This window comes from Maniola hyperantus, chromosome Z, assembly GCF_902806685.2.
Source record: "Maniola hyperantus chromosome Z, iAphHyp1.2, whole genome shotgun sequence".
NCBI lineage: Eukaryota > Metazoa > Arthropoda > Insecta > Lepidoptera > Nymphalidae > Maniola > Maniola hyperantus.
Window position 1 is genome coordinate 16,978,159 of NC_048564.1, and position 27,191 is coordinate 17,005,349.

Genomic DNA, 27,191 nt, shown 5'->3' on the forward strand with positions numbered 1-27,191 from the left:
AAGTTTTCCGGAGACTAGTAAACTTTTTGAAAACATTTGCGTTACTTTTAGATTAAAATCAGATGGCTAAACAGAAAGCAAAAGGCAAAAGGTTAACTCTTGCACTAGTAGGTACACACTGTAAAGAACGGGTTTCTACGTGCAAACCATCGTGGTGCAAACGCGCCTTTTAATACTGACAACAGAATGACATCAAAAACGAATAGGTAGAGGTACCTAGGTAGGTACCTATTAGTAGAAAAAATATTTGTACTTATTCGCAGTTAAAATGTCCGCCTCTTATTCAGAAGGTCGGATGTTCGATAGGTCGTCGTGCGACCTCTGGCATCGCACGACGCACGCACCTCTAACTTTCATAGTTAGGTAGGTACTTAGGTAGGTAAGTATGTGTGTTTTAAGAAATTAATAAATACCATTTGCTCTATATACCTACCTAACATCGTGAGGAAACCTGCATGCTTGAGAGTTTTTCATAATCTCAAAGGTGTGTGAAGTGTGCATATCTGCACTGGAACAGCGTGGCCTCAACCAGTGCGTGCCAGACTTTCGTTATTTTATAAAAGCTAAAAGCTTCTCTTCGTATCTATTGTACTCAACTCAACACAGGGAAGAACAATTAGCGACTCTGAAGTTTGGATCATGGTGGCTTTGGGAGATCACAGGTAACAAAGATGTAAGATAACCAGACAAACAAACACTTTCGTATTTATAAGATTAGGGAGGTGTGGATACCTAATGTTTAGTCAAACACCATACCTCAAAACTAAATTACTTACTTATTTACCTAGGTATACTTAGTAGGTATTTGGATTTGCTTGAATTAACTAGGACTTACCTATATACTACTTTTAAAGTTACGACTATAGGTTTGTCGGGTACTGATAAAATAATTGTAACTTGTATAAATGAATCAAAGCCTGATTAGATAAGAAACATAAACATGTGAATTATCTATGACTAACTTTAAAATAAAGTAGATAAACTAGATAAACTAAATAAACCAGATAGGTACAATTTTAGATAAACGACGGCAGTCTCGTTTCGTCTAAACCCGAGATCTTGAGAGAGGTAGAGAAGTTCTATGGACAGTTATACACCACCACACAAAACCCTGTTGAAGATTTGGCTAGAGATCCTAGAGCCAAATAGACCCGACACTAAACCGAAGGTATCCCGGACGTCAGCCTATACGAGATTATAGTATGGCTCTCAAACAACTCAAGAACAACAAGGCACCAGGTGATGACGGAATCACAGCAGAACTCCTGAAAGCGGGTGGAAAAGCGGTCCTTCAGCGATTGTTCAATTCCGTCATTCACGAGGGCATAACGCCAGAGGCATGGCACAGGAGCGTGCAGGTGGTGCTCTTCTTCAAACAAGGTGATAACACCCTGCTGAAGTATTATAGACCCATCTCGCTGCCGAGCCATGTCTATAAGTTGTTTTCGAAAGTCATTACGAATCGTCTCGCTCTTAGGTTTGACGACTTCCAGCCTCCCGAACAAGCCGGATTCCGAAAAGACTTCAGTAACACATTACAGAAAAGCACATCCACGCGCTGCGGCAACTTAAGTATACAGGAGACTGAAAAATATAACCGGCCACTTTGCTTGGCGTTTGTGGACTATAAGAAAGCCTTCGATTCGGTGAAAACTTGGGCTGTGGCCTGTGTTAAGGTCTTTACAAATATTATTTCGGATCAACTACCGGTAGGTACTTATATCCAAACGCTGAAGTGCTTTTACGATTACGCCACCATGTCAGTCCGTATACAGGACCAGACTATGAGACCATCCAATTGCAGCGAGGAGTGCGACAGAGAGATGTAATCTCCCCGAAGCTCTTTACCGCAGCTTTGGAAGACATCTTTAAACTTCTGGATTAGAACGGACTTGGCATTAGGTAACATCAACGGCGAGTAGTTACATCACTCACCTTCGATTTGCCGATGACATAGTCGTTATTGCAGAGACTCTGGAATACCTCAACACAATGCTCAATGACCTTAGCAGAGCTTCGCAGCAGATGGGCCTAAAAATGAACACGAGTAAGACGAAAATCCAGCCCATCCCGCCCCACCCAGTAATCGTTGAGAGTTCTGCACTTGAAATTGTAGACAAGTAAGTATACATATATACCTAGGACGCACCGAGTTGGAGCCGCCAAATCCAACTCGGCTGGGCAGCGTCAGGAAGCTTTGAGATGTCGTATGAAAGTCCTTACTAGAGACCAGCAGTGGACGTTTATCGGTTGATGATGATGATGAACTTTAAAATGTACTAGTTAAACTTTTCAATTCTCAACAATGCTGAGCACCTATAGTCCGCGACAGGTCAAGATGGCAATGGGGGCATTAGGCGGAGGGACGCCTCGCACACACGCACGTCACCCGCGCTCGTCCACACCGGGTTAGCACGGGGGTTGTGCGGGTGTGCGGGGCGTCACCATCCTATTGCCATTTCAACATGTCGCGTACTACTTATAAATAAATTAAAATGTTAGATAGGTATAATATTATAAGGCACTTTAGATTAAAGTCTTAGAAGAATGACCTATTTCTAAACCAAAAATAATTAAAAAACTAGTTAAGTGCGAGTCAGACTCGCGCACCGAGAGTTCTGTACAGTCGTATTTTTTGACATTTTGCACGATAAATCAAAAACCAGTATGCGTTAAAAATAAGTGCCCAAATAGGTAGATACCTATTATAAGATAGGTAAGTAGATATATTTTATTGTGGTGTAAAGCAAAATGCCAAGTAATGTGATCGTTACGGCCCGAGGCACCCCACGAGCCTGGCTCTACCCTCAGAGTGGTTGTGGCAGCGCACATTATGTATCGCAAAGTGAACCATTTTCTAGCCATATAGTGCATAGGCAAAGTCTCTTCACTAACATTGTGTCACTGCCCAACTTGTGTTTATTATTTACTTACTAGCTGTTGCTCAAGACTTCGTTTGCGTGGATTTAAATTTTTAAAAATCCCATTGGTAGGTACCTACTCTTTGACTTTCCGGGATAAAAAGTAGCCTATGTCACTCTCCAGGTCTTTAACTATAGGTACTCATGCAAAAAATCACGTCGATCCGTTGCTCCGTTGCGACGTGATTGAAAGACAAACCAACAAACCAATAAAGCAACAAACAAACACACTTTCGAGTATATTCGGTTCGGGTAGGGATTTCACTGACACTGAATAGGGTAGGTATGCGGCGCAAGTATGCCTCTCTTATAGAGAGTTACATTTTTGTGCCGTTTGCCGTGGAGACCCTGGGGCCATGGAGTCTTAGTGCTAAAAATTTTTTACGAGACATTTCACCGCGATTAATAGCCTCAACTGGTGACAGAAGGGCTGGCTCATTTTTTGCGCAGCGGATCAGCCTGGCTGTCCAGCGCGGAAATGCAGCCAGTATTCTTGGCACCATTCCACGCGGTCATGATTTATATAGTAATTAGATAAGGCTAGCTTTAAGTTTTATTGACCGTGTCATACCTATGGTCTGAAACTTTCGGTCCAAGTTGCGGGCTCGCTCGCTAACAAGAATTAGACATTTAACTTTTAATTGGTACCTTGTACCATCTTCGGCAACGCAAGTTTGTAAGTGTTTAACAATGTCATGCACTCTGTTGTACCTACAGTAGGTATACTGAACTTACCGGTAGGAAACACTTAGTTTTTAGGGTTCCGTACCCGAGGGTGCCAACGGGACCCTATTGAAAACGGGAACCTGTCGAGGTACCTACCTAGGTGGGTACCTATAGTACGTGACAAGACGGGATGGCAATCGGACACCTGCACAGCCCCCGCGCTGACCCGGTGAGATAAATGGCGGGTGACTTTCGGGCTTGCGGGGTGTCCACTGTCCGCGTTCCCCCGATTGCCATCTAGACCTGTCGCTTACCTACTACCTATAGGTAAGCAGCTTCATTACACAACAAGGTAACAGCAAAGTGCATAGTTAAACACTTAAGAAGTTTAGTTTCGTAGAGCTCGCCTTCCTCTCGGCATCACAACCAACTACCAACTATCAACCTACCCACCAATTAAAAGTTTAATGCCTGATTCTTGTTCAGAGTTTGTCCACATTTGTTTCAAAAGATAAGTCGGACTCGGATAGTAGGACGGATAGACGGAATTATCTTTCTCTTTCTTCGTCTTATTGCTGAAGGTCGTAGAGACCGACTCTACGAAACCGCTATTTCTCTCTAAAGGTCTATATGAAAAGAAGAAAATATCGTGAGGAAACCTGCACATCTGAGAGTTGTCCATAATGTTCTCAAAGGTGTGTGAAGTCTGCCAATACGCATTTGGTCAACGTAGAAGACTACTATAATCAAGACTATAATCGAATTTTTAATTAAACAACATTTTTTGACGTTTCCAAATTCCGAATTATGTGAAAAATAAATAGTGCGGAGGGCAAAAAGAATCACTAATGAGTTGGTACAGTAGCTACGGGTAACTTTGGAAAGGTGTAACATTGTAAGTCTATGATTCAATGGAATTAATTATATAAAAATTATAAAAAAACTCAATTACCTGCTGTCAATTATTTAATAACATCTAAGACCACCTAATTACTCAATAAAATATATATATTTACGTAAATCATATTTTAATACAATTTTTTAAAGCACTATTATACCAATCTTACCTAAGTCTGGTACTTATTAACTAATTCAGTATAGTAATTATTTACAACTAGTTTTATAATGCTTCCTTTTTACTCTGCTAGAGTGAGCTAAAATTGAAATAGAGAAGCGGGAACTGGTTCATTGCCTCATTCACAAGACACAACTGAAACACATAAGTACATCACTATTATATATGGTTTCATTATTTTACGATTTGACATTAGATAATGTCAAAACGTGTTGTTAATATATAGGCGAAAGCAGGTAGGATTCGTACAGAGGGAGCATTCGTACAACAGTCATATCTACACTAGGTATGTTACATGGTGACGCGTTTGTGTTTTTGTATATGTGAGGCCCGCTCATATTCATAGGCTCACAGCTAAGTGCAGTGGCTGTACAACAGTCAGTTTTTTTAGAATAAGTCAAAACGTGTTTTCACACTGCGAAAATAATTTTTCGACTCATCTTTGACGCCATTAATTCGTAATAAGTTTGGCTCAAATTGTTAAAGTAACATATAACAGTCTTTGGATAAGTGCCTTACATTCATGTGTAAACATTAATTTTGGGATAACCTTCACAGTTATTTTTATTTTGAATTTATTGTTTGATTTTTTTGGTTGGGGTACCTTCGTGCAGTTAGGAATGGGGTGGATTCGTACTTTACAAATGCACCCCGCGTGAGTTCAGATCGTTTTTGCACTAACTAGGTTATGGGATTCCAATTCTAAACCACTCCCAGATGATAACATGCAACAAATAGTGGTGGTGCCTACACTAGCAGAGTAGAACTAGAGTGAAGAAACTCTCGGTTTGATCCTGAAATCGACATCTGCTAAATATTAGGCTAGGGGTGTCGTTAAATCAAAAATACCTAGTAGTTTCATAGCCTACCGAGCGTCAAATATAGGCGACATTAGACGCCTGCCAGTATGGGTGAAACCACGATGTTTTTTTTTTAGTTTCATATCTGTCGTGAGCTGCGCTATAAGTCAAATTAGCAACTTCTTATCGAACGTCAAAACGCTGGCTTAGTAGGTACCTATGGCAGCTTGTATAAAAGATATACATATAATATATGACGTCTTAAACATTTGACGTACTCTTTATATTTAAATCGACAATTTAGAATCAGTTTAGAATGGTTAAAACTTACAATGGACGTGGATTACACGAAATTTGGAAGACCCTCTGTTTAATAATAATTACTAAGAAATCGTTTATTTTTGACATAGGCGCTATCCCAATTCAACTCCCAAAGAAATAACTCTTACTCAACAAGATCTATCATCAAGATTGACACCTCCATCATCATCTACATCAACTGTGGGATGATGACGCCAGAAATTATGCAACCTTAGCTTAAAGTGAATGAGAATGCACCTAAAAAAACACAAAGAAAGGAAAAGTATTAGAAAAATTAAGGACATAACATATAATCCCGAAAAAAATAGACTGATAGAAAAGGAAAGAGCAAAAAAAATGAAAAAAGAAGAACAAGAGAGAAAACAGAAGGTTAAAGAGATGAAACGCGAGTTACTAAACGGTAAATTTAAATGTTGATTAATGAATGACTTAAATTGTAACAAATTGTTTGTAAACACCATATTGTTAATTATTACTATGTTTAAGGTTGATTCTGTGTTAATTTTGATATCAATAAATGTTTAATTTCATATAAAATAGCCTTTTTAATTCCTGTGTACGAAGGCTCCCCACTATGTACGAATGTACCCTAGTCGATGTACGAAGCTACCTCGCGTGTGGGGTGCTTTCGTACGATTTCCATTTTTTGGGAAATTCATCATAGCTTTGTCATCTTACTTTGCATCAACACTGAACTGCACTATAATTAAAGCCAGATAACTAGGTAATCCAGCAGCGTTGAAATTATTTTGAAATATTTATTAGTTTTGTTTTTACATGACCTAGAGTAAAAAGTGTACGAATCCTACCTGCTTTCCCCTATAGGGCCGAACCCTTTTCATTCTGAGCGGAGACCAGTGCCACAGCCCGTCCTCAGTAGTGAGCTGGCGACGATGAGTTGTTGATGATTGATATAAGTAGGTAGGTAGGTATCTAATTGACACTTTACATTCGATAAGAGTTCCAATAGCTAAAGTGGGAAGTAATTCCGTGTTTAGGAGCATGAACACGAATTGTCGTGAGGATCACTCCCATGTACCTACCTACACTGTACGCACGTACACGACATAGTCTACCTATCCTGATTGCTAACACATAGCATGACTCGTGCTATCATTATTAGATAATAATATGCAAAGTGTGTCTGGTATTCAAGGATTGGTTTTGGACACTTTTTGGCAATAACTTCCTAATTCCTTAGCTACCTAAGAGTGTGTACCAACCAACCTAAGTCCCGCAAATTGCTATTGCGCTGGAACCATGTCTCATGAACATTGAAATAACGTCATTTTGACGTCATTTGACGTATATTTAAGTAAAAATATACCATCATCTCGAAACTTCAGTCTAGTGCTGCCTTCACTAAAATGGCGGCCACGCGTATTAGCAATCCGCACCGGGTTATCGCGGGGGCTGTGCGGGCAATCGGGGTGTTCCCACCCCGATTGCCATCTTGACCTGTCGCGTACGTATGTACATACAGTTGACTATGTCCCAGAGTAAATTATTTTTTCGAAATAGTTTTTAATAAACCTATATCCACGCGGACGAAGTCGCGGGCATCATCTATTTATTAATATTAGCAAATGCTATACTTAGTTAGTTCTAAAAGTTCTTCAAATTCAGTTTTATATATATATTTAAATGTGTCCTACCTTTACCTACCTTTACCTACTCCATTTTCGCTTTGACGGCCGCGGCCGCCTTCTGTCGTCTTGGGATACGCGTTTTGTTCGTGCATCCACGGTCAACTTTATTCACTGTGAAAACAATATTAATTTTAAGTAAGATACAAAACAAATAAATTAAAACAGTATTAAAATCTATTTAAACTGAAATCTAGTTTACCTAAAATCTACATTAGTACGTACATGACCATTTTGTTTTTAAAATATTAAATGATACCTTGTAACGTGGTATGCAGAAACGGAACGCTTTGCTATTGTTGTTTTGACTTTTCAGTTTTTGACGTTTAGTTGGTACTCTTAACTCTACTGTTTTAGGTAGTTTTTTCGTAGTTTGTAAGTTTTGATAAAGTTTTCCTGTGATTCATGTGAATTAGTGGTTTGCGCGAAAATGTCTCCTCCCGCAGAGTTGAGCTTTGAGGAAATATTGAAGTTCATGGTGGCCCACAACGGCAAAGTGACGAATCATGAATTAGTGAAACATTTCAAAGTGTTTTTGATGAATCCAGACATGCGAGGTAAGTACAAACTTTCTGCTAAACTGTAGGATTCAATCTTGTGCTAGTTATGTAAGACTTTCATACAAGTTATGCGGTTTACATGAGCAACATTTAGGTTTGCATATTTTGCAATTCTATGAAGTACAGTTTAAAGTTATTCAAACATTATCTTTAAGACTTACTCAAGCCAAAAAGAGTTCATTATTCATTCATTTAACTGGTATATAAGCCTACTAGTTACTAGAAATATGCATGCATACAAGCTGCCTGACTCTACTAAGTAAGAGTGGGCATACTTGTTCTGTAGAGTAAAGTAACTGTGAGTTTGGTACTGATTTTGAGCACATCCAAATTTTAGAGTATTCGCATCCTCTTCTTACTAATGTAATATGAAAAGGACAGATGCAGTTTGACAGTTTTAAATTTAATTTTTAGATGGTAAAACCCATGATTTTAGCGCACAGTCGCGAGCCTACTGTTTAAATTTGTAGTGTGCACTAAAATTAAGAGTCTTCAAATGTAAAGTTCATGTTTTGTCCCTTTTTAGCATTGTTAAAAAGAAAAGGATGCAAGTACTCTAAAAGTTAAGAGAAAGACAACGGTATAAGTGCCTTTGTTATACTTACCTGGTCACCTACCTTAAAATGATGGTCTACTATTGAGTTCTATAGATACATATTAAACAGTTATACAACAAATGTTTATGACTTAGTTTTACACAAAATCTGCTTAGTTACCTACCTGTACTATCATTCAGAGGAATCTTTATAATAAGTAAGTAGTTAGTTTATGTTCAGGGCATACTGCAGTAGTGTTGAAACAAAACAAATTGTCAATTCTAACAGATTTGCCAGTTTATATAAAACTTGATGATGCCCGTGACTTTGTCTGCATGGATTTAGGTTTTTTTAAAATCCCATAGGACCTATAGTTATGATACGTAAATCCTTTACACTAATTTGTAAGGCGTGGAAAAAGTTCAATTTACTTACTTTAACACACTTCAGAAATGAGTACACACTTTAATTGAATTTTTTCAATTTGTATTTATTTGCTGATACAGGTATACAAACAGGTGTAACCATATAACAATACATGACGTGTCCAGCTGTACCACGCCAAGCAGGCATGCAATAATCTTAAACATAATAATTAATATTAAATACAATACTAAATACAAAATAAAAAAAAATGTTTTTTGGTTAACTATAAAAATATTTTAAATTAAATATTCGAATAACTTCTTTTAAGGCTTTTTATTTGATTTATATTTACAAGTTCTCTTATTTCCAAAGGTAGTTTGTTTACAATTATACACTTCACAGCACTTTGACACTTCTGTGAGCTCCTAATAGAACATTTTCTTTAGCACTGCATTTTTTTACAGATGAAGCACGCAGCACTTTCAAGAAGCATGTAAATACACTTGCGATTATAAAAAACCAGAACAATGAGAAATGGTTGATACTGAAAAAGAAATATATGGTTAACAGTGGGAGAGAAATTGATGAACAGACGGGGGAGACTAAAAGTGAAGTTCCTACCGTTGCTGAGAGTAGTGAAGCTAGCACCGAACCCCCGGTCCAACCTCCTTACAGACCACCCCCCCCTTTGCAGTTAAACCAAGACTTTAACATTCTCAATAATATCATACAAGATTCCAATCCCGTAACATCACCAATAACTCCTGTAGAGTTAACACAGAGTATAAGTAAAGAGAGTTTAGATGCTGAAGATGCACCCCCTAAAGTTCACCCCCGGAGGCGATCGTCAGAAAAAAGTGTCCTAAGTATACCGAGTTACAACTTGAACCCGCGGTCATCTATACCCAACAGTATGACGGAGTTGAATGAGACTCCGCTCACAACGTCTCGGAGTGAAAGCATGCTGGTGGAAAGTGAACAGAAGATATCTGTAAAGGAACGCAAACAGATGTTCAACAGGATGGCCTCAGAGAGCGATGTGTTGAAGACACAGAAGCTTAGCTTCAACTCTTCTGTGAGTATTGTATAATTTAAACTCTATATATTTAAAGGCAGTTAGTTTTATTTTTGACTAGCGACCCGCCCCGGCTTCACAAGGGTAGCTTATTACAATTTTCATAGGGATCTCTAATTTTTTTTGAAATAAAATGTAGCTCAAGAATATGTCACTCAGGAATAATGTAGCTTTCTACTGGTGAAAGAATTTCGAAATCGGTTTAGTTGTAAACTTGTAAACTTTACCTCTTTATAATATTAGTATAGATTGAAAATGACATAAATCAATGATTAATAAGACCACAGCGCTTACCACTGCGCCAGGGAGATCGTCTTGTTAGTGCAAAGAATTAGGCCACAACGTACTCTTAGACGACACGTGTCTAAAGTGGGATCATTTTGAGCCGCAATAGCAGTTTTTTAGGGAAATAGTTTGGTGCCATCAATCTTCACGAACTCGGAAGTGACGGCCGGATCACCGCTTTTTTATTCGTCTTTCGGACCACCAAAAAACGTACGGATTTAAATTTGGTCTATCTATAGTCTGTTACGAAAATTCTTCCAGCCACCCATATTGAAAAACTAGCTTAATCCCGCGACTTCGTCCGCGTGGACCTCACAAATTTCAAACCCCTATTTTACTCCCTTAGAGGTTGAATTTTCAAAAATCCTTCTTAGTGGATGCCTACGTCATATAGCTATCTGCATGCAGCCCGATCCGTCCAGTAGTTTGGGCTGTGCGTTGATAGATCAGTCAGTCATCTTTTCATTTTATATGTATATTTAAGATGGGAATCACTCACGATAGTTTAAACGCTATGAGATAGATAGTGGTTGAGTTTCTTATTGTTACTTTGGACTATAGCTCGCTGTACCTAACGTTTCAAGGAATCATCATCATGATCAACCCATCGCCGACCCACTACGGAGTCCGGGTTCCTTCTCAGAATGTGAAGGTTTTAGGCTATAGTCCACCACGCTGCGCGCTGGCCAAGTGTGGATTGGCAGACTTCACACACCTTTGAGAACATTATGAAAACTCAGGCATGCAGGCTTCCTCACGATGGTTTTCCTTCACTGTTCACAAAGCAAGTGATATTTAATTACTTAAAACGCACATCATCCGAAAATTTTCTTGAACCCCTGAACCTCCCGAGTACGAGGCGGACGTCTGCACCACGAAGCTATCAAGGAATAATAAGTACTTAAAAATCCGATGAATTCAAAAGTAACCGGTCACGTCAACATTGGGGATTGACGTAAAAAACTTTCCAAGCAAAGATGTTTTACATAAAGTCACTAATCGGCATTTTAATAAGGCAGCTTGTTACTTATATTGTAGGATATTTACTTACTTAATTATTGCTTTGAGTAAGTGGTAATTATATAAAAAATTGGGGAGCACAAAGTTTGGAGGGTCCCAGGCACCTGCCGAGTACACTCGGCGTTGGATATAGCTTCGCTGTTGGGAATCGGGATACGTTCAAATATACAAGTACAATTCAAGCTCATCAACTAAATATTTGACAGTTTTAACTTAATTGATGATAGATTATTTAATGCAATTTTAAATCAATTTCAATGCTTCCAATACATCAGCCTGTATCCGCCCACTGCTGGACATACGAGTATGGCTTTTCGAGAGCGCGTCATCAAACACAGTCCTTCGCTTCCCTCATCTAACTGCTTTCCGCCACCTTCTTCCATTAAGTATAATATAAATATTCAATGCTTATTATTTGTTTATTATTAGAATATTTTTATTTTTAGGCGTTGCAGAGAAGTTCTGTAGGTATTTTGTGAAATCCTTGATGAAAATTAAACAGCTGAAGATATAGGTAGGTATATATAGCGCATAACTGAAGAGGTTTAGTGGAGCGGTACGAGAGGGGTGACATTCGTCACAACTAAAATGGTTCAACAAGAAACAATCTCTATTGCTTTGCGTCTATAGTTTCTGAAGCCGAGTGTACAAATAACTTGGTAACAACGTGATAAGTGTCAAATGACAATGTGTTTGGCGATCGTGATAAACATTGTTAGTTTAAAGCTAAACATTCTGTTCCAATTGTTTATAATAATTCTACAATTATTATAAAACACTTAAGTTGAGCCATGTCGATTACTCTGGTTCTCCTACGGTGTCTCTCATTTCTGATTTGATCACTCTCACTCTCCATCGCCCGCTGAGTGACTCATTCGTAAGACCCATAGTTAGTGACCATGTCTCGGATCCATAATTTGTCATCACTGGCAACACGGACTTTTCGAAGATTTTGGTCTCAAAGCACTGAAGAATTTTGAAAGACAATACATATATCGAAGCTTCTCAAATGCTGCTCAGCCGAGTTGGGTTCGGTGGCTAGTCTCTTGAATGAATGAATTGTTGTAGAAGCCATACATAATGGGAAGAACGCAAGTCGCAACGCCAATAATCTCTTCTGTCATTTAACAGAGATAATGTCTTCATGAATAAAAATTAAAATACTAATTATTTACGGTTGAACAACATCGATTTTCATTTTTGTAATGTTTTGAGTCTGTAATCGTATAATAATTGGATGTTATTATTATAATGTGGGTTGACTCGTAAGTGCCTTATATTTAGCCCCGGCAATTAGGTTTACTTTATCGAAGTCGTATTAGGTACTTACAATTTTTTACTCCTTTACGGGTTGCCGTGTAATCTATAATTACCAGGATAGTGGCATTAACTATTATAAAGTACATCATAATTTGTCGATGACACTTATGTTTTGCCATTAAATTAGTTAGGTATTTAAAAGTATCAACTACTGAATAAACATTTCATTAATTCAACCGTTGCGTCTGAGAGAAAATGTTAAGGTGGAACAACGATCATTTTAAGATTGCTACGTTGCTACAGTAAGGCAACGACTTCTATAGACTGGTATAGTTCTTGCATTTCAAGAAAGCCACCGACTCATGCTTGTGTTTAAGTCGTATCGGTATACGTAAGGTAAATGTGTGCGTTTGACAGCGCTTGCTCGCGACTGATTGACGAAACAAAAAAAAAAAAAGAAAGAAAGAAAATGCATTTATTTGTTGTGGGTGTCACAGATAAAAAACAAAGTACAATAATGTAACATTTTCATCTGTGACACTACCCCAAATAGGATTACAGCGATTGGTCCGACATACACGCACACTTACGCAATGACCATGTAAACGACGTTACCACGAGTAAAGTTCAGTAGCCTTCGTGACTTGCAAGAACTGCGACGCACAGCGCAGCTCAGGTGCGTACAGACCTTTATGTGTTAAAGAATGCTCGCATGCAAGTGTCGTTTCATCCAAACGGCGCGGTGCATAAACAAAACCCAACCGAAAGATACTTAGTAAGTTTATATTTTTCGTGAAAAGTGAATCTTTAACATAATTTACATAACTTCTTGCCTATTTTTTAATATACTTAAATATTATTTTCTTTAAAGATAGTAAGTATATTTTGCTTATTTTCATAGTATCATGTATTACGGAATCTTGGGACTTCCACACGCCACAGTCTTGCTCTGCCTGAATCCAGCCTGAAGTGAATAATTGTTACTAATATCACTAATCCGAAAGTGTGTTTGTCTGTCTTTCACGGCCCATCCGTTCAACCGATTTTGGCAAAATTTTGTACAGACATAGCTTGCATCCCGGGGCTAAAACATAGGCTACTTTTTATTCCGGAAAATCAAAGAGTTCGGATTTTTAAAAGTCTAATCCACGCGAATGAAGTACTAGACATTAGCTAGTAAATAATAATTTTGTGCCAAGAGGACTGAGTCGGTTTCTCCATTTTTAGAAGTCGGTTAGAAGTAGTCCGTTCGCGTCGGAGTTCGGTTAAACGTCGGTCGCCTGCGCCACACCTGGCGGCTAATTGAATTGTAGAACCTTCGTCATGACCCCTTTGGCGGTCAGTGTGACGTCAATTTGATTATTATCGACTGGTTTTTCGTAATTGCATCAAAGTCTTGATTGCTCAATGGTTAAAGGAGCGGCCTGAAAACCGAAAGGTCGCCGGTTTAAACCCCACCCGTTGCACTATTGTCGTACCTACTCCGAGCATAGGCGTTCCGAACCAGTGGTAGATGCATCCGACTATTCGAAAGTACTTGTAAAAGTTTATTTGAATAAAAAAGATTTATTTTTATTTTTTATTATCATAAGCTTTACGCTTAATTGGAGGGGAAAGGGGAATATTAGTCCGCATGATAAAGTTGGGTATTTATATTCTTTTAAAAAACGTTATGTATTGTACGCGACTTATCTTTTCTTTCTTAAATCTTTATACCTAAATGTAAATAACTACAGTACGAGACATGTCGAGATGGCAATCGGGGTATGAGGCGGGAGTAGCCCCGCACACTCGCTAGTCACCCGCGCTGTCCCGCGTGTTATATCCTATATTATACAAACCACGGATACGAAACATACAAATTCTATTTCAAGTGACAAATTGCGGCTTAACAGGATCATAAACATTACGCTAGCCGAACGAGTGTTCAGTACCTACCCGCAGAGGAACGGCCAAATGAACATCATGTCACTGCACCCTCGGGACACATAAAAAATAAAAAGAGGGATGATCATTGTGGAAATAAACAATATTTAGCATACATTACAGCTCTCGAAGCTCGTGTCACGTAATGAGTTTTGACTACCTACCTAAATACGTATCCATTATCATCATAAGAATAGAATACATTTTTATTCAAATAAGCTTTTACAAGAGCTTTTCAATCGTCACAATAATTTACCAGTTTTATTAAAGAGTTTTGCTTTTAACTAGCTGAGTTTGATTATATATGTATGTACATTGTACATGTCTAGCTTATGACCGCGCCTTGGTCCGCGTGGACTACATAAACTTCAATCCCCTATTTAATAGGCGTAATCCTTTCTAAGCAGATGCCTACGTCATAATAGCTATCTGCATACCAAATTTCAGCTCGATCCGTTCAGTGGTTTGATCTGTGCGTTGATAGATCAGTCAGTCAGTCAGTCAGTCAGTCGGTCAGTCACCTTTTCCTTTTATACATTTAGATTTTCAAAAATCCTTTTTTTATGCATCAGTTATTTTGAGCTGTGCGTTGATAAATCGGTCAGCCAGTCACCTTTTCCTTTTATGAATTAAGATAAGCTTCTACCCGCGACTTCGCCGATACATTTACGATTTATAGCTTTTAGCACTGGTGATAATGTACCTATGTATGGCCTACCTATCAGTGAAATAATTTATGAAATCGTGTGAGGAGTTTCGGAGATTGATCCAAACTCACAAACTTTGTCTCTTTAATGCGTATTTCCAATGCTTGGAGAATAATACGGCACATTGCGTTGTCGAGCACGCGGGATGCTGTCGCATAAATCAAACCCGAAATAGACGCCGACGCGTGCTTCCGCTCCTCAATCGGGAGATACTTTTCAAAATTAATCCCAAAAAGACTTCATGAAAGTGCATACTCCTTTTTTGAAGTCGCTATAAAAGGATACTTTGTAGTTCAAGAGTTAGTAGTGGAAATATATTAGTAGTGAAAATTTGATCACGTACATCTATCTACATGATCAAATAAAAAATAAGGAGATCCGTAGGAGAGAACCAAGTGGGTTGTGATGCCTAAGTGGTAATGGATTGGGCACAAAGTTTGAAAAACCGAGATACACGTTGGGGTCCCAAGGTGCTGGTATGGCAATGGAATGCAGAGTCCCTACTAGCTGGACAGACGACATCAAATGAGTCGCAGGGAGCCACTGGATTCAGGCGATGCGCGACGCATGGATTTAAGATTTTGCACTTACTCGTAGGGTTTCTTGAACAAAGTTAGTCCCTTACCAAGGAATTTTAAAATTACCTTGACAAAAGCCGGGCAGGTCCGGGTAACCGTCATTGACTTACTTCAAAGAAACTTGAACTAGAGCGTTGGAAAACAAATGATTTTTCCGGCACTTGTCTTCAAACTTCAAATGATATTAAGTTACTTTTTGCCAGCCATTAGAAAAATCTCACCATTACACATTTATTCTGTCAGACATGAAAAATATTGTAATAGATAGTTGCCTTTAGTGCAGGAAATACGCTACAGGCTCTCTGGCTATAAAGTCTGAAGAGCTTTAAACGTCAAGTTTTTTTGATCTGCTTCCTTTGACGGAGGGCCGTGTTATCCACTCCAATCTTGTGCTCGGATAATGCATAATGCGGTAATTTTCATTTAAGTAGGGTTCATTCAGATTTAACGAAATACTGCCCTGAAACGTGCACACTGAGTTGTCTTGTCCATAAGTTCAAAGGGTTATGTTTTTTCTCTGAGGGAAAACTTCCGTAGCGAGGTTGTTCTTAGGAGAATCAAAGTTACTGACATGACTCAATGAATTACCAAGTTGAAGTGGCAGGCCATGTCTGTCGCAGAACTGATGGCCGTTTGGACAGAGGTGCTCTGGAGTTGAGACCGCGTGCCAGCAAGCGCAGTGTGGGATGACCTCCCAACCCGCTGGACTGACGATCTTGAGAGGGTAGTGGGAATTGGGTGGATGAATCGTGTGTGATGGCGCGCACTCGGGAAGGTCTCTGTCCAGCAGCGGACGCAAACAGGCTGTTTGATGGTGATGATGAGATTTAGCGAACAACATTATAAATTCGCCTCACTGGAATTTGTACACGTCATATCTCTAAACTAAAACTGACAGGTCTAAAAGTAGAGCCATCCTTTTTCTTAATTTTTCATCGAAGTTTTTCTCATAGAACATTGTGAAAATATGGAAATTTCAAGACATATCAATTTATGTACTTACTTTTTGGTTTAGACTCTAGAGGTTTTGCTCAACAAAAGCACCAATATCTATACCTAGTAAAATAAACAGCACTAGGTATACGAATTATTTCAATACTGAGCTCAGTAGACCTAGCACTATTTATAATTCTTGCTGGTTCTTCTCGGTAGGAACGGCATCCCGAACCAGATACATTATTTAACGATTCAAAAGCACTTGTTAAAGTTTCTTTGAATAAAAATATAATCTATTCTATTCTATTCTCCTCCAATAACACTAGAGGTTAAAATGCAAAGTTGCAGCAAAGATAGTTTATATAAAATCAGGCAATAATGTAATTGCAACTAGAAAATTTAAGCTAGCAATGATTTCGTTGTGGCCGTAACTGAAATATGCGAAGTTTCGTTCTTACTTAAAGTTCAAAGCTCAAAGCTGAGTATTCCGAACCGTATGGTATAAATTTAATTCATTAGTAATAGAGAGAGAGCCCGGGAGGGCCAGACCTTCGTTGTTTTATAAAGGGGGATGCCTATATATGGCCTGGAAATGCCCAACAATATCCTTTTGTCCAAAAAAACTATCTATTTTTTTCTCTAACTATAAAATTATCATTTTATCCAAACAAGTTTACTACAATTTGATTGGGGAAAAAAGTATTAGAACGATAAAAGGAAATAAAAACAATTTTATTGTCAGTCCATTCGCTCTGGTTTTTTTTATATCTGGTTTTACGGCTCTGGGTTCTAGCCTATTCGCTCTGTATATATTCAGTGCTGCCACATTTTAATATCGATCGACTAAATCGATTTTTACTATAATTAAATGGAACAATGTGGCTAATTCCGTTGTACACAATCTCTAAACTAAACTATAATGGCACGTCTAAATCTATTGCTATCCCTTTCATAATGATGCTTGCGGAAAAGGATAGCACTAGATTTAGACCTGTTAATTTAGTTTAGTTTAGAGATTGTGTACAAGAGAATCGGCCCCAATTGTCGATTTGCATTTAAGTGAGATTTATTTGTAGTAAGAACTAATCCCAATTAGTACTGACTACAAATAAATCTTATTTAAGTTATAGCCAAGTTTTTAGTTACTTATTTAAAATATTCTTCAGCCGCGGATTATTTTTTGTTACTTTGACAAATGTGTATCGCGTAACGTGATTTCACCATCTTTGAATGCGACAATATCATCATACTCACGACTCACGAGACGCTTGAGCATATAAAAACTTTTTATTTCATTTTCTAGTAATTAATGATATGATACGTTGTAAAAATAATTATTCGTACTAACTAACTGTTTGTACTTCAGTTGTACTAATATTTAGTAGGTATATATTTTTATGATTGGTTAGTTTTTACTTTAGCGAGAACAAGGGCGATCTCTGAGCCAAATGAAGAGATATTTAGAATTAAAAAAGAGTGTGAAAGCAACAAAGTGGCGACCGATGAGGTTGTCGCTTTATTACATGCCTGAAGTCAGAAGCTATTTTGGCTCGGTTTGTGCATAGATTTATATCAAGTAGATATTATATTTTCCTTTACTAATAGTTTTGTTCATCACTCAATCGCCAATGTTTAAATGACATTGTTATTTATTGGTAAAAATGTTAAAATCCTTCTTACGAAAAATAAAGATAGACTAAAACACGATTTTTCCGTAAACAGAATATTATGTTTTTCATAAACATACGAGTATAAATAATTATAAGGAAAATAAGTCCAAAATCGATAATAAATATCGATTTCTTACCTTTTTGTATATGGCAACATCGAGCGAACAATCAAACGTCAATCAAAGACAATTCACTCTGTGTTTGTTTGACGTTTGACTTCACAGTAGTTGTTTGTACCAACTATCGTTTGCGTTTATTTTCCCGGATTTGATAACAACGTTAACGCTTTCAAAATGGACTCTGACGACTCTTGTAACCCTAACGACCACGGCTTGAATATGGATCTCCCTCCCGCTTCTCACGATGACCCTAGCACGAACTTGGATACGGCACCTGTTGACTTTGAAGACCCTGGCGCTCACACTGGACCAAGTACTTCCCGGCCGGTTACACAAGCACAAGGACCTATACGCTGTGCGAATTGTGGACTTAATATCACTAGAACACGTAGACATTTGTTGGAAATTGCTGAAGTGCGTAATATTATACAATGGGTTCAACATGCTGGTTTATTATGGTGAACTTTTTTTAAACCAATTCCTTATCCCATTCCTTGTTGAAACTGCATACTATCAGCCCCACATCATTTTAAAATTGGGCACTCATGGCCAAAATGTCTATGAAAGGTGGGCATCCCCCTTTCTCTGCATGTTGATTTGAAATGAAATGACTTATTTATTTGTTTTAAAAGGTCTTTTTAAAATTGTTGATTACTGTTCCCAACAAGGAGGAAACGATCAGCGATTATGAAGTTTGGTTCATGATGGCTTTGGGCGATAACAGGTAACAAAGGAGTAAAATTTCTTTCGTCAAACTATAAATTGTATTTTTTTTATATGTTCTTCGGGATAGTATTAGAAATCACGTCATGCATTGCCAGACACAGTATCGATGCAATCCCCTGCTAGACCCTCAAACGTTTGTGTGTTTTTGGCAGGGCAACTCCCAAAGTCACCTTGATCCAAACTTCATAGTCTAAGTGGGGGCAATACGCATATAAACTTGCAGCTTTTATAAAATAACGAAGATCTGTCCGTCCCGGGCTCTTAGTCCATAAGTAAGTAGTAGGAACAAATTAATTTCGCAATGCATTTGATAGTACGCAGAAATTCGGCATCAAAATAAACTTCCTAATTAAAAGTCAATATTAACATTAATATTCACGATGCATGTGACTGTCTGTGTGTCGTGACTTCTAACCGATTGTACCTGTGTAACTACACAATGCTTGTCGTGTGGCTCCGCATGCACGCACGCACGCGCCATACGCTCGAAAAAGGTCATTCGTGCATCGCGTTTGCCCGTATTAAGTACCTAGTATTTTTATGCTACGTCAGTGGCACCCATTCTAAGCACAACCTAATTTTAGAGTATTCGCACCCTCTTGTTACTATTGTAATATGAAAAGGACAGAAGCAGTTTGACATTTCTAAATTTAATTTTTAGATGGTAAAACCCGTGATTTTAGCACGCACTCGCGAACCTCCTGTTTAAATTTGTATCTATATATATAAAAGGAAAAGGTGACTGACTGACTGACTGACTGATCTATCAACGCACAGCTCAAACTACTGGACGGATCGGGCTGAAATTTGGCATGCAGATAGCTATTATGACGTAGGCATCCGCTAAGAAAGGATTTTTGAAAATTCAACTCCTAAGGGGGTGAAATAGGGTTTTGAAATTTTGTAGTCCACGCGGACGAAGTCGCGAGCATAAGCTAGTTGTGCACTAAAATTTTGAGTCTTTAAATGTGAAAGTCATGTTCCGTTCCTTTTTTAGCATTAGTAAAAAGAAAAGGATGCAGATACTCTAAATTTAGTTTAGAGAGAGACTAGAGAATCGGGGCCAATAGCTATAAATTTAAATATGCCTAGTTGGTCGCGTGGCAAGCTTATTCTAGCTACATATAAGCTACATATATATATCTTACTTTTAAAATTGAAAAGACTAATTATTTGTTCATGAATACATTTTTTTGTTATGTAACTACAAATTCACGGTTTTTATTCCGTACCTCAAAAGGTACTTCCCGTTGACCTAGAATCATGAAATTTGGCAGGTAGGTAGATCTTATAGCTGACATTCGGGGAAAAATCTGAAAACCGTGAATTTAGGGTTAGATCACACAAAAAAAAATTGTGGTCATGAACTAATAATTAGTATGTTCAACTTTCGAAGTGAGTGACTATATCAAATGGGATATCATATGAAAGGTCTTTACCTGTACATTCTAAAACAGATTTTTATTTATTTTTATGCATTGTAGTATTTGAATTATCGTGCAAAATGTCGAAAAAATACGACTGTAGTACGGAACCCTCATTGCGCGAGCCTGACACTTGGCCGGTTTTTTGGATTTATTCCTTTACTTGTGCTATATAAGACCTACCTACCTACCAAATTTCATGATTATAGGTGAACGGGAAGTACCCTATAGGTTTTCTTGACAGACACGACGGACAGACAGACAGATAGACAACAAAGTGATCCTAGGTTCCTAAGGTTCTTTTTTCTTTATGAGCTACGAAACCCTAAAAAATTGGTCAATTGCGAGTCGGACTCACACACGAACGGTTCCGTACCATCCTACAAAAAATAACGTAGGTAGTTGTAAAATAATGTAGGAAGTACCCTGTAGGTTTTGATTTCCTTGACGGGTATTGACAGACACGGGAGAGACAACGAATAAAGGTCCCTTTTTTCTGTGGAGATACGTAACCCTAAAAAACAAGTAAATACGATGATATATTAGGTTATAGGGCAACTGTCTGGACTGTGGCAGTGGAATGACATCGCAAGTTTGACCTTTAGCGTGACCTTTAACTTGATGCTGACTTTGTAGACTATAATTTATTTTTCTTTGTGTGGCATTCATGACTATTATAATATTCATTCATGACTGTTATAATACTTTATCGAATATAATACATCGTATGTTTTCAAGGAACTAACTAAACTAACTGTCTCGTTAGTCTATGTTGGCGAGTTGGAGAGTTACACCCTCGTGGAGCACCTGTTGTTCCTGTGCCTAATCTCTCTCTAGTCGTGTCGAATTGCCGGTCCATTTATCTAAGAGAGTGAACCAATGTATCCGCTCAATCTTGCACTTTGAAGTTGGCTAGTCCCTGAAATTTGAATAGGAAAATAATATTATAGGAAAATGTCTTTCAAAGTTCCAAGTTTTATCAAATAATTGAGTACATTTGCATTTCACGAAGACAAGTGGCTCATATCGGTATAAGTAAGGTACACTTAAATGCGTGCATTGGCAAGGGCTTGCTCGCGACTGATTGGTCCGACATGCACGCACACTTACGCAATGCCCGTGTAAACGACGTAACCACTAGTAAAGTTCACTCGTCGTCGTGAATTGCAAGAACTGTAATGTAATACTTAATGGCTGCCCTTCATAACGTTTTATTCATACTATAGTTATGATTTTTGTGTACAGACAGTACAGGAGCGGTGGGACACCCTGCAGAAGCGAAGGGCACTATCGAACTAACCGCCTTTCTTGTTCTTTCGCAGCAGTTTTTTGTTCTTGTTCTTTCGCAGCAGCTTTCTTGTTCTTACAGCAGGCAGGAAGCAATGTAAATCGACCTTCAGAAGGAGATAGCGGATTTTTAGAGCATTGGCTCTGTCGTTGAGACCGACGAAACGTCAGATAGGTATGAGTGAACGCGACAACGCTGTACAAAGCCGAAATGTCATTGTATACGCCGAGTTACATTACTCTCTGCCGCGTACTGTGCACTCATAACGTCACTATTAACTTTGGATTGAAGGTCGATGCCATCGATGGAATTCGAACACCTTGCTGCATTTAACGGCATCTTCAAATGAAAGTCTAACTAAATAGCCAACTTAAGGCAATAAAAGGCCCACTAAGTGCTGACGTAGTAAAAACAGATTGAATTTCGCACTGAGCACTCGCTTACCAGAAGCTTTAAAGTTAAGATTAAAGTATCTACTTAAACAACCATTAGCGCGTGCGGTTACTTGATTTGACATTAGATGATTAGATTCCTCGCAAGTACATCAATAGTAATACGTGTAGGTAAAGGCTAGAGAAGTAGCTATTTTATAGAGAAACTGTTTTGAAATTCTGATAGCGATCGCATAAAAAGCCGTAGGTAACAAACGCATAACCCTCCTTTGGGCTTCGCCGCAGTCGGGTAAAAAGGTTCGCATACGACATGTGATAGAGCACTTAGCGCTGTAGTGATGCGGTCCGGCCTTTACGCGTAATAAGAATCCCTTACGCCTTTACGCTGTGGACTGTGGAGGGTAGTACACCTATGAGATATGCGCGATGCCAGCGATAAGCGACCACGGTCCGCTGCGAGCTGACAGGAACAGGCGAATATGACCGATTTCATTGTTCTCGCAGCTCCTCTCAGAATCACTCGCGGCCATCGGCGCCGGCGCAATTAACGACCCTTGTCGATCGCGAGGGAAATTAGCTGTTGGAACAACTGAGTCGAGTAATGCGTTGCTAACAAACAATTGAATTTTAACATCGATCTTTTTCCCATTCAGAGAAACTACTGGACATTGATACCTATACCGAGCGAAACCAAAGATACACACTTGTTTTTGGTCGTTACATTTTTACACGACTGCCCAAAGAAAGAAGTTTTCAGGATTCATATTATATGTGCCGGCACAGTCGTATTTTAATTATAACAGGATGCACATTAAACAAAACGGAAATGCGCCACCTAGTGGCAAGAACACAACATTGTATTTTCCCGGCGCGCTTTTACAGAGATCATGACGCGTGGTCTGTTTATTTGAGCAGCCTGACTCTAGACTCACTTCTTAGTTGGCTGGCAGTGTAGTAAGACGTGTTCTGAAAGGTCTGAATGTTGTGAAGAGTGAATGTGATTCTGTGGGTGACGATATAGTATGTGTTGGCTAGCTGTTTATCTGGTAAGTCCACTTGTATCGTTCCAATTTGTATTAGACGAGTGATTGTTGTTGTTGATGTTGATTCAACTAATATAGGTTGTAATAGCTAGGTTAGCTGGTTGGTCTGGGTACCGGTATGGGGACATGGTGGAGCCGGACTTAGCTAGTGCCAGTTAGCATTGTCTACTCTCATCGGAGACGTTGTCGTCATGACCCATTATTATTGACGGTAGGTATAGTCGAGGGTAGTCTGTGATATCTCTCTTAGTGTGCGAGAATAATGTTAGTACGCCCACGAAGGCTCGGTTAATCTAATATGTTGTAATCCTGACTTATCCGTCTCAATCATTATCATCATTACCTTCTAGGAAAGGGTTATCAGTCTTTCCTACATATGTATGCATGTGAGTTTCTTTAATACGCCATAGATAAAGCCTGAAATGATTGCGATGTATGTATAGTTAGAATCCCTACATCATCCCAAGTGACAATGGCTATAAATTAAAAAAATATATACGGCAGGGCAGTCTTTTTAGATTTTTTGGATTTTACTTACTCGTGCAGTATAGCATTCTCTAGCTTCAAGGATACTGTAAAATGCAAACCAAAGACTGTGGACCGCGAGGTTGGGGTTTAGGCTTCAAATCGTTGCAAAAAAGGTTGCCGTCTCTTAAATCTGCCTTATATTCGCCGACTTTGGTATGTATTTTTCTTTGGTCAGTTTGATAAATTATTGCTTACCTTATTTTTAGTTAAGTAAGTTTTAAAAGTTATTTCTAATTCCAATATAAGTAATCATTATATAAAAACCTATTCTTCAACCGCGGATGAACGTGCGTGTCCTATCCTGGGTGTTATTATATCTACGGCTGGACAGTAAAAATGTTTAGCCAGACATGCGTGATGTAAACGATGTGTTTTAGATTAGATAGTAGAAATGCTGGCCTGATTGTTTTCTTTTTATCCAACGGCGGAAAACTTAACTGTTCCCTCAACATAATGTATTGTACACCATATCACAATCCGTGATAGCCTAGTGGTTGAGACGTCGGCCTCCTATTCAGGGACTCTGGGGTTTGATTTCGGGAACACACCTCTATCTTTTCGGAACTATGTGCGTTTTAGGCAGTTGAGATTATCACTTGCTTTAACGATAAAGGAAACCTGCATGCCTGTAATGCCTAGGTGTATGAAGTCTGCCAATCTGCGCTTGGCCTGCGTGGTGAACTGTGGCCAAACCCTTTTCATTCTCAGAGGGGACCAGATATTTCCTTTGTAAAGAAATTTAATCCAGGAGCGGTGCGTAGCTGAACTACAATGTGGCGGTACGCAACCGGTTCTGGGGCGTCAGTGTGATAGAGCTGTAAACTCTTTCAGAAGACAGAGATTTGAAATTTGAGCTGATATAGCAAACCTACCACCTTAAGAAGTAGAGCAATGAAGATTTTTTATGTAAAAGAGATGACCAAAAATTGTATGGATGTGTGCCCCAGAATGTAAAGAGATGAAATGTACGTTGTTCACTAAGATCTTCTGTAACGCAGTATCACACATTTTCGTCGTATAGATCGGAATATTTATAGTCAAAACTAGCGAAGTTAGAGATTAAAGATAAATCGGTCAAGTCCGAGTCGGACTCGCGCACGAAGGGTTCCGTACCATTAAATATTTTGTTTATTCTATTAATTAATTTAAAACTTTAATTATTTATTTTTGATATAAGTAAATATTCTGTGAATATCGGTTGACGTTATCAATATCGAGCAAAAACGAGCAAAAAATCACGTTTGTTGTATGGGAGCCCCCTTAAATATTTATTTTATTCTATTTTTTAGTATTTGTTGTTATAGCGGCAACAGAAATAAATCATCTGTGAAAATTCCAACTATCTAACTATCACGGCTCATGAGATACAGCCTGGTGACAGACGGACAGACAGATGGACGGACAGCGGAGTCTTAGTAATAGGGTCCCGTTTTACGCTTTGGGTACGGAACCCTAAAATTGTTATCTTTGTTTTGCAAGGATTCACTTAAGTCGTTATCTTGAATGTTCAACAAATGAAGCGATGAGTCGTGTTTCTGATTAGTCGTATGTCGTAATAAATGTTTTCTCGGTTCACCATGTCACACTCGGATCTACTCATGTGTAAAGGCCGATAGCCGCAACTTGCATTTTTGAAACTGACATTTTTACCAAACATCGCCTCAGTTCGCGATAGTTATGAAACTTGTAACAAACTGTCAAGGTTCACCTTCACCTACAGTCTACACTGGCAGGCGTCAATGTATACAGTACGCGACGCGACGGTCTCGACTCACACTCGCAAGTCCCCGCGCTAGCCCAGTGCGGGCGAGCGCGGGTGACGCGCCCCCGCCTCATGCCTCGATCGCCATCTCAACCTATTGCGGACTAAGGGCCGGTTGTTTCAAACCATTGGTCTTCGTAAGATACGTTCGTTAAAATTTAACAGACGTAGACGAACTTTAACATCTGTTAATTTAAGAGCGTTGCTTCATTGTACAAAAAACTGTTCGTCATTGTTATTTTGGTTGCGAAACTAACCCTATAAATTAACTTATTTCTCCGTATCATTTTTTATTTCATTTAATATTAAATTATATAGTTGTTAATATTGCTACTTCGCATTTTAAACACTTTTTCTTTCTTACACATTCTCTTTCATCTTGAAAAAAAACTACCATTAATAGCATTGAATTAAATTGATTCCATTATAATTTGTAAATAAAACGTTCTGTATGTAGGAAGTATGAAGTTACGAACTGATTTGACGATCACCAATGGCGCCAACGCTGGTTAACGTAAACGTAACTTTTTAACGAACGTTAGCGCTAATAGATGCTGAATCAACGCTTTTTCTTTACTTACGTTCGTTAGCGCCATATTTAAAGGTTACGTGTCCGTCAAAATTTGTTGAAACAACCGGCCCTAAGGCTATGAAATGACTTTTACTTCACCCCTAGTTCTCAAATAGGTACCTACCTACCCAATATTTGACAGACAGCTTACTTCGTTCGCGCGGACTACACAAATTTTATTTATTTTATATTTCACCCCCTTAGGCGTTGAATTTTCAAAAATCCTTTCTTAGCGGATGCCTACGTCATAATAACTATCTGTACGTCAAATTTCAGCCCGATCCGTCCAGTAGTTTGAGCTGGGCGCTGATAAATCAGTCAGTCAGTCAGTCACCTTTTCCTTTTATATATATGTAGATGTCGCTTCAGGTCGCTCAAACCGAGAGTTTCCTCACTCTAGTTCACTCTGGTAATGAAAGATACGACTCAGAGTGAGAAATTGGCTCAATTCGAAGTGAAGTATAAAACTTAGTAGTGAGTGAGAGTGGGTATGGTGGATGTATTGAGAGTAGTCACTCGCGGCGTCGCGTCGCCGTGGGGTCCCTGCGTGCGTCGCCGGCGCCGCGGGGCCACTCGTGACCCACGGTCTGTACACGTCATGACACCCCTCATTGCTCATTATAATATCCTTACTTACATAGCTTTTTTATTCGATGATAAGGGGCTCTTGTCTGCGGTCTCACCTGGTAGTAACGGTTGTAAGACGGCACTAGAAATAATTTAGAAAATACCGGAAGTTCTCCACAATCTTGTTCCTCCTTCACCGTTCCGCACATAACAGAGTTCAAAAAAAATATTATTATTAAGTATGGATTAGTGCCTACTGATTTTATTTGTTATAGTGATTCGATACAATATTATTATTTACCTATCTTACTTTTTGTTTAACCCGGCGGTGTGCACACGCCTTTAAACCATCTAGACTGGAAATTAGCTCCTAATGCTTCACTGGTGTTTAGTATTCGATCAAAATCGATTCGAAATCGACTT

General features: G+C 38.7%; 2 protein-coding genes across 2 annotated transcripts in view; one reads left to right on the top strand and one right to left on the bottom strand.

The window, feature by feature from the left end:
• The window catches only part of LOC117995282 (homeobox protein caupolican-like), a 360,854-nt gene that overhangs the window by 238,681 nt on the left and 94,982 nt on the right, over window positions 1-27,191 (bottom strand). The window lies entirely within an intron of this gene.
• On the top strand, window positions 7,774-9,981 carry LOC117995285 (ankyrin repeat domain-containing protein SOWAHA-like). Its single transcript, XM_034983273.2, has 2 exons — window positions 7,774-7,986; window positions 9,356-9,981. Exons 1-2 carry the CDS (start codon window positions 7,860-7,862, stop codon window positions 9,979-9,981), a joined length of 753 nt encoding a protein of 250 aa, XP_034839164.1. The 5' UTR covers window positions 7,774-7,859.